At 44.6% G+C, this 7,980-nt stretch overlaps 1 protein-coding gene across 1 annotated transcript; it reads left to right on the top strand.

The window, feature by feature from the left end:
* Nucleotides 1-1,867: 1,867 nt before the first annotated feature.
* C2H1orf52 (chromosome 2 C1orf52 homolog) lies at nt 1,868-7,418 on the top strand. Its single transcript, XM_004582083.4, has 3 exons — nt 1,868-2,245; nt 2,744-2,942; nt 6,926-7,418. The coding sequence occupies exons 1-3, from the start codon at nt 1,907-1,909 to the stop codon at nt 6,997-6,999; spliced, it is 612 nt and encodes a 203-aa protein (XP_004582140.2). The 5' UTR covers nt 1,868-1,906; the 3' UTR covers nt 7,000-7,418.
* The last annotated feature ends 562 nt before the right edge of the window (nt 7,419-7,980 follow it).

Genomic DNA, 7,980 nt, shown 5'->3' with positions numbered 1-7,980 from the left:
GGCTTCAGCCCAGCCCAGCCCTAGCAGTATTGTAGGGAGTGAACCAGCAGACAGTAGATACTAGCAATTTAGCACACTCTCACTCTCTTCCCATACTCTAAAATAAATGTCTAAAAACACACTATTTTTTAAAAGAAATAAAGACCCTTATATAATGACCAATGCCCATGTTTACAGACTCTTGTTTCTTGTTATTTAGTGATCTAGAAAAGGCTGCAAGCACCAACTAGGCGCATTGGGAACAGACTCAAGTCAGCAGTGATCTCAAGCAGATGACACTGGACATGCACCTCACTTACAGGTGGTGCTGAGGTTACATTAAACAGAAATCTTGTCCCTGGCAATGAAACTTCTTTTATTTACCTATTTATTTTTTGCTTGTTTTCTTTGGAAGGTTCACTTTTCTGAATCAAACAACCATCATGATATTTATCAAAAGGATTTTGAAAGGACTACTGTAACCTATGTACCAAATCTTTCCTGAGAATGCTTGTTCATGTCAAAAATTTGACTTTTCTTCTTTTCAGCACTGGAGAGAATCCATGGAGATCATATAAGCACAATCGTTTTTCTGTTTTCAGTGAAGATACCTGAGTTGAACGCCTGGGTCTATCAGATGTCTGTTCAGATGTGCCAATTGTAATGGGAGACTCAGTAAAAGACTTATTTAAAAATATTTATTTATTTACTTATTTTTATTTGGACAGGCAGATTTACAGAGAGAGGGAGAGACAAAGATCTTCCATCTGCTGGTTCATTCCTTAAATGGCCACAATGGCTGGAGCTGAGTTAATATGAAGCCAGGAGCTAGGAGCTTCTTTCAGGTCTACCACGTGGGTACAGGGTCCCAAGGCTTTGGGCTGTCTTCGACTGCTTTCTTAAGCCATAAGCAGGCAGCTAGATGGGAAGTGGAGCTGCCAGGACATGAACCAGAGCCCATGTGGGAACCCAGTGTCTGCCGGGGGAGGATTAGCCCATTGAGTCATTGTGAACTCAGTAAAAAACCTGAATCCCAGTCCAACAGTTTGTCACTGGAGCTGCCATCTCCTTCTCAGCTTTACCTGGAATGTAGCTGTCCAGCCACTCAGGATGGCTGAACCCCAGACCACAGACTCAGTGGACTTACCAAACCCTTTTGCTGGTACACAGGACCCCATCTCATGATGTCTGGGCTGTGAGCCCAGAACCTTCCAGGCTGGCGTTACCTCTGCTGGACCACAGTGCCCATGGCTTCCCAGGTATGGCCAGAACACTTGTATCAGAGGTGGTGCAGATACTGGAGAGGCGGTGCTTGGCCAGCTGCACAGGGCCGGCCTAGAGACAGTGGGGACGGCATAGAACCGTATTGCAGCAGCAAACAGCTCTAAGTGGTGGCCAAACATGTACACTGATAGCAACTTCACTTAGGTGTCATTCTCTCTCAGTTCACGAGAAGAGTTAGAGAGGCAGCGAGACACATGGTTGGTTGTACCACTTACTAAGAGACAGGACAGTTGCGAAGATAAGCAATAGGAAAGACAAGTTTCTACTCATATAAGCGGGTGTTTCAGAAACTAGCAGGATACCCGTGTGGATGTGGTGGCTGGAGCCTGGGGAGAAAGACCAGGTGTGGCAACCCACAGTTGGAAAGCTCAGCATTAGGTAGTTCATGTTGCAGATCCGGATTAGGCTCGCCGGCAACTGTGTAACAGCCTTCGGCAAAGCGTTAGTAAGTACCTGTGAAGAAAGTCTAACATGTTGCAAGAAGGCAAAGCAGGCCTGGACAGGGGCTGTTACAGAGGAATCCGTCCAGGCCACAGAATGCAACCAGGCCTTGGGAAAGCGCAGCCTGCAAGGCGGCCGGGGAGCAGGGGCGCAGCGCCGCCGCCAGGGGGCGCTCGCCGCGAGGCCCTGTATCCGGCTTGGGATGCGCTCCGGCGCCGCTTCCTGCTTCCGGTGGCGTGCTGGGTCGCTCCGCGCAGCCGTCATGGCCGCGGAGGAGAAGGACCCTCTGAGCTATTTCGCAGCCTATGGGAGCAGCAGCTCGGGCTCTTCGGGCGAGGAGGATGACAGCGAGGCGGAGGAGACGAGTCGCCGGGCCGCCGATGCGGAGGCCAAGCCGGCGGGCGGCTGCGGAAACAAGTCGGAGAAGCGGCTGCCGGGCCCCGACGAGCTGTTCCGCAGCGTGACTCGCCCTGCCTTTCTCTACAATCCGCTCAACAAGCAGATAGACTGGGAGCGGCACGTGGTGAAGGCGCCGGAGGAGGTGAGGCCGCCCGGCCCGGGCCCCGGGCATGCCGCCTCGGGTGGGGGGTGTCGGGCCGGCCCTGCACCCCGCATCCCCGCGCGGCAGGACTAACGGTGGTCACTCCCACCCGCCCCCCACTGCAGCTTCTCCCCGACACCCCTTCCCTTTGACGCCGAAGTGCCTGCCGTGCTGCCTCCAAGACACTGCCTGCTGCAGCCTCCTGGAAGGGGTCGGCCTTGGCGTAGTATCTCTGAGACTGGATTCTTCTTTGGTAACTAAAAAAAAAAAAAGTTATGAGCTTTATTCTTATAGGGAACCCTTTGGCTTTTCACGTAAACGTATTGTGACTGTTTGTTTCTTTATAAACAAAACCAAACATGTTGCTTAAAAAAAATCTTTAAAATATTAGTAACAATGAGCCTGAAGGCTAAGCGGCCTGCAGGCAGCTGCCTGTGCTGGCGTGCATGGTGGGGACCTAGGCTCGTCACAGCACCTCCTCCTCTGCTTCCTTGACAGCCTCCAAAGGAGTTCAAGGTGTGGAAGTCCAGCTACGTGCCCCCGCCCGAGACCTACGCGCAGGAGAGGAAGCCACCACCCCCAGAGCTGGACATGGCGATAAAGTGGTCCAACATATACGAGGACAATGGCGATGATGCCCCACAGAATGCTAAGAAAGCCAGGCTCCTGCCGGAAGGGGAAGAGACGCTGGAGTCAGGTAAGGGGGACTAGCCAGCGTGTTGGGGGCCCTGTGATGGGGGCATGGACGGTGGATTAGCTACTGAGCAGAGTGGCAATGCCGCCTGATGGTCTGGGGAGACTTTTGGATCGAAGGTATCTGTGGCATCTCAGACAGTAGGGTTTGCTGTGTTCCGGTGAAAGAAGGAAATTATTCAGGTGTTAAAGGGAAAGCTGTGGGATCTGCACTAGCAGCCTAAAGGGTGCATGGAACCTTGTTACTATCACGACAATGAACTTCTGGATTCTTATGATTGTGGCTGCATGGTGCTGAAGAATTTATGTGAGAGCAGTTTAGGTGCAGAGGCAGAATTAGTGTGGCGATAGGAATTTAACTGAGCATTGCTGTTACATGGTAACAGGAGAATGACTCGGATGTTCTGTCTTTAGTGATAAGATCCTCTCTTACTTGACCCATCGCAGTTAGCTTTGCCTCCACATTCTCAACCTCCTCATTTCTGTCTTTCGCAGTACATCTTTAATTACGTCTTTGAAAAACATTTGTTTGATTTATTTAAAGGCAGATTTGCCTTTAAATAAAGTAAGGGAGAGGGACATGGAGAGCTTCCACTTGCTGGTTCACTCCCCAAATGGCTGCAGGAACCCGGGCTGGACCAAGCCAGAGCTGGACAATGGCAGCCAGGAACTCCAGAATGTGGGGGCTCCCCAGCACGTGGGCTGTGCTCTCTGCTGCTTTTCTGGGGACATTAGCAAGGAGCTGGATCTGGAGTGCAGCAGCCGGGACTTGAACTGGCGTCCGTACGGGGTGCCGCCATGGCAAACAGCAGCTTTATCCGCTGTGTCACCACACACTGGCGTCAAGTCTCTTCCGTTTGAAGGTCATCTCTGCTTACTTAACTTCCCTGCTTAAATCCGGTCTCCGGTGTGGTAGAATCAGAGCTGTGTTTCTCTGTTTTTGATAAAAATCAGTTCAACAAGATACAGGCCTTTTTCATGTTTGTCACACTGTTAACAGAAAATTGTATTCATTGACTAACTGATGATCCAAGTGATTGGACTATCATTTTTTAAAAACATTTATTTATTTTTATTGGAACGTCAGATACACAGAAAGGAGGAAAGACAGAGAGGAGGATCTTCCATCCACTGATCTACTCCTCAAGTGGTCGCAACAGCCAGAGCTGAGCTAATCCCAGGAACCTGGAGCCTTAAAAGGTGGTTCATCTCCATCTTCTAAGCACAATGACGTTTCACAAGTACCATATGCTGATGTGTACAGTGCAATAAAATACAATTCAGATCATTGACTCACCCAAGAATTTACAAATTAGAGTTGTAATCATTAGTTTACCAGGCAAGTACAAGAAAGACTAGCTGTATAAACCAATTTATATGGTATTATAGTTCAAATAAGCCAAAGCTTTTTTTTAGTTTAATTATCATCAAGTTTATCTTTTGAGATTATTTTCTGTAGTCGCAATAAACAATTGGAAATATTTTCTAAGCCAATCATAAAATTAATCAGTAACATTTACAGATGATCCTGAGACACTTCTGCCTTTATTCTGAACCACCTGTTGGTAATTATTGTCCACATCAACAAATGACTGCTTTTGAGTTAGATATAATCAGCAGAAAGGAATTAAAGGCTGAAAATCTTAAACATATTTTCTTGAAAGAGTGTACAGTTTGTTACTGGATGTACTGTCTCTCTCTTTTAAGATTTATTTTTATTGGAAAGTCAGATATACAGAGAGGAGGAAAGACAGGAAGATTTTCCGTCCGATGATTCACTCCCCAAGTGTCTGTAATAGCTGGAGCTACGGCGATCTGAAGCCAAGAGCCTGGAGCTTCTGTGTCTCCCATGCAGGTGCAGGGTCCCAAGACTTTGCACTGTCCTTGACTGCTTTCCCAGGCTACAAGCAAGGAGCTAGATAGGAAGCAGGGCCTCTGGGATTAGCACCCATATGGGATCCTGGCACGTTCAAGGCGAGGACTTTAGCAGTTAAATATGAAGGCCCTTTCAAGCATCAAAATGCTTTATAGATCACTATATGATATTGAATTTTGAGTATCTGTTGGTTAAGGAAACAAACTCAAAGGCAACAATTAATATATTATAATAGCCAAACTAAATTTTTATTTTAAAAATCATGACATTTCTGCATGTTGTTTATTTTGTCTAAGAAGCTTTAAAAATAATACCATGTTTGTTTAAAGAGATGGGAATTAGCAGCCAGTATATATTTTTATTGGATTTTTAAATAATTGAACAATAGTCCATTTTTACCACCTTGACAACATTTTCCTTATATTTGTTTTTTAAGATTTATTTTTTTTGAAGGGGGAGAAGGCAGATTGACAGAGAGAGATGGAGAGATCTTGTGTCTGCTAATTCACTCCCCAAATGGTCACAACAGCCAGAGTTGAGCCAATCTAAAGCCAGTAGCTTCCTCTGGGTGTCCCATAAGGGTGCAGGGTCCCAAGGCTTTAGGCTGTCCTCTACGACTTTCCCAAGCCACAGGCAGGAAGCTGGGTGTGAATGAAACAGCCGGAACATGAACTGGTGCGCCTTTGGGATATTGGTCCTTGCAGGTGGAGGATTAGTCAGTTGAGCCATTGTGCCAGCTCTAAACACTAATACTGTTTGAACATTGTAAAGGGCACATTTAATGAAAAGATCTGAGCCTGGTGCGGTAGCCAAGTGGCTAAATTCCTTGTCTTGGATACGTTGGGATCTCATATGTGTGCCGGTTCGGTTCTGTGTGCCTCACTTCCCTTCCAGCTCTCCACTTGTGTCCCGGGAAAGCAGTAGAGGATGGCCCAAAGCCTTGGGACTGTGTACCCCCATGGGAGACCTGGAAGAAGCTCCTGGCTCTTGGCTTCAGATTGACTCAGCTCCAGCCACTGTGGCCACTTGGGGAGTGAACCAGCGGATGGAAGATCTTTGTATCTCCTTCTCCGTATATCTGCCTTTCCAATAAAAATAAATATTTTTAAAATAAAAATCTTTTATAGCCCATCTATAGCTTTTTGTTGTTGTTGTTTTTCATGTGGGAGAGAAAACTTTTTTTTTGTTGTTGCCTTTTGAATGTTCTGACTCCGAGGAGTGAGCAGGTGCTAACACCACAGAGTAAAAGCAGGCAGCCCAGCCTGTGTGTGCTTTTTAACTTCGGAATGAAGACTGGGGACTGTGTTAAAAGAATGAGAAAGAAAGGTTGTTTGGAGGATGAAAGGTTTGTTGTCACCAAAATACGTCATGGTAGATATTTTTTTTCTAAGAAAGCAGTATGGTCCATTATTGCAAAATTTAGATCACATTTAAATATCCATAATGTATATACTGTAGATGATTTGGGATTGTCCTTTTCAGAGTCGTTTTTTTTTTTTAAGATTTTTTTTTTTTAATCACAAAATCAGATATACAGAGAGGAGGAGAGACAGAGAGGAAGATCTTCCGTCCGATGATTCTCTCCCCAAGTGACCGCAACAGCCAGTGCTGCGCCGATCCAAAGCCGGGAGCCAGGAACTTCTTCCAGGTCTCCCACACGGGTGCAGGGTCCCAAGGCTTTGGGCCGTCCTCAACTGCTTTCCCAGGCCACAAGCAGGGTGCTGGATGGGAAGTGGAGCTGCCGGGATTAGAACCGGCGCCCATATGGGATCCTGGGGCGTTCAAGGCGAGGACTTTAGCCACTAGGCCACCGCGCTGGGCCCCCTTTTCAGAGTAATTCTTATGGAAATAAAATCACTTGTTTTTTAAGCTACCTGAACATGGCACTACAGGGTCACCTGGATTTTTTATCACTATGATTGAAAAATATTTTGCATGTTTTCCCTTGCACTTAACATCAGAGTTCTAAAAGTTAGTCTTTGTTGGTTTTTTTTATAGGGAAGCTTTGAAACAAACAGTTGATAAGGGTGATTGGGTAATAAAGACAATTAAATTTTAGTGCTTTGTTGTTTTTTAATTACTTATTAAAATTTGTCCTTTCCCATTTAAAGATGATGAAAAAGATGAACATACTTCTAAAAAACGCAAAGTAGAACCAGGAGAACCAACGAAGAAGAAAAAGTAGAAACCAACAATTGACAAGGACTTCTGGACTGTTAAACTTGTTCCAGTGTGACTTTGGGCTCATTAACTTGATATTGTGGATTATTATGACAAAGCATCTCAATATGTTAATGAACTAATACATACTGCCTCAAGAACTTTCCACTGCAGAATTCATTTTTTTATTTAAGATTTGTACGTATTTAAAATTCAGTGGAGACCTGTGATTGTGAAATTGACAACATTGGGAAGCATTCTCACTGAAACAGAATTGGTGGCATACTTTGAGTTCTGTCACATTCAACATGCCAATGTTCTATTTGAACCTTTTATAAAGGAATATATTTTTTAAAGTAAATATGTTGTACTGTGAACCTGTAGGGTGCTTTTCAGCAGTGTACAGTGTAAATAGATCATGAAAATAAAATGATTTATTCAATACTACTTTATAGCATTAGCATTTGAATATATGTCCATGAAAAGTATTCTCTGCCATCTCCTATTTTCACTTGTAATTATTTTTGCCATATAATTACCTAATATAATTACCTAAAGGTAATGCCCTTTGTGTGCCAGATGCTTTGTGCATGTATTACCTGTCAGCCTCAAACTATGGTCAAGTAGGTGTTCATAGCTTCACCCGTTAGTAGAAAGATCTTGAATAATTTAGACAAGGTTACACAGTCAGTGACAGCTGCAACTGGAACTTAACTTGGACACATAAACTATCGCATTGAACCACTTGTATGTAGTTATCTTTTAGGGACTAGAATTAATTATTGTCTCTCCCTCATATCTTATGTTGTACTTAGTGCAGATCTTCTATTCCTGATTATTTGTAAGGCTCTATGCCTTACGACTTTTCATTAATTTCTCTATTAAAAGGTAAGTTTACTGAAGATAAGAATTTTGAAATGTTTCTTGAAATGTATACTTTTTTGTGATCTTTTTCTCCATGAACATTTCCAGATCCCTTGTAAATGCATGTTTCAACTCTTCTGTG

Source organism: Ochotona princeps, chromosome 2, assembly GCF_030435755.1.
Source record: "Ochotona princeps isolate mOchPri1 chromosome 2, mOchPri1.hap1, whole genome shotgun sequence".
Taxonomy (NCBI): Eukaryota; Metazoa; Chordata; class Mammalia; order Lagomorpha; family Ochotonidae; genus Ochotona; species Ochotona princeps.
This window is presented reverse-complemented; position numbering and strand designations above follow the sequence as displayed.

What these genes read in the sequence shown, in the direction of transcription:
- C2H1orf52 (XM_004582083.4), top strand. Translation starts at nt 1,907, where the DNA reads ATGCGCTCCGGCGCCGCTTCCTGCTTCCGGTGGCGTGCTGGGTCGCTC. An exon ending in TGGTGAAGGCGCCGGAGGAG is followed by an intron (nt 2,246 to 2,743) that starts GTGAGGCCGCCC and finishes CTTCCTTGACAG; the next exon opens with CCTCCAAAGGAGTTCAAGGT. An exon ending in GGAAGAGACGCTGGAGTCAG is followed by an intron (nt 2,943 to 6,925) that starts GTAAGGGGGACT and finishes TCCCATTTAAAG; the next exon opens with ATGATGAAAAAGATGAACAT.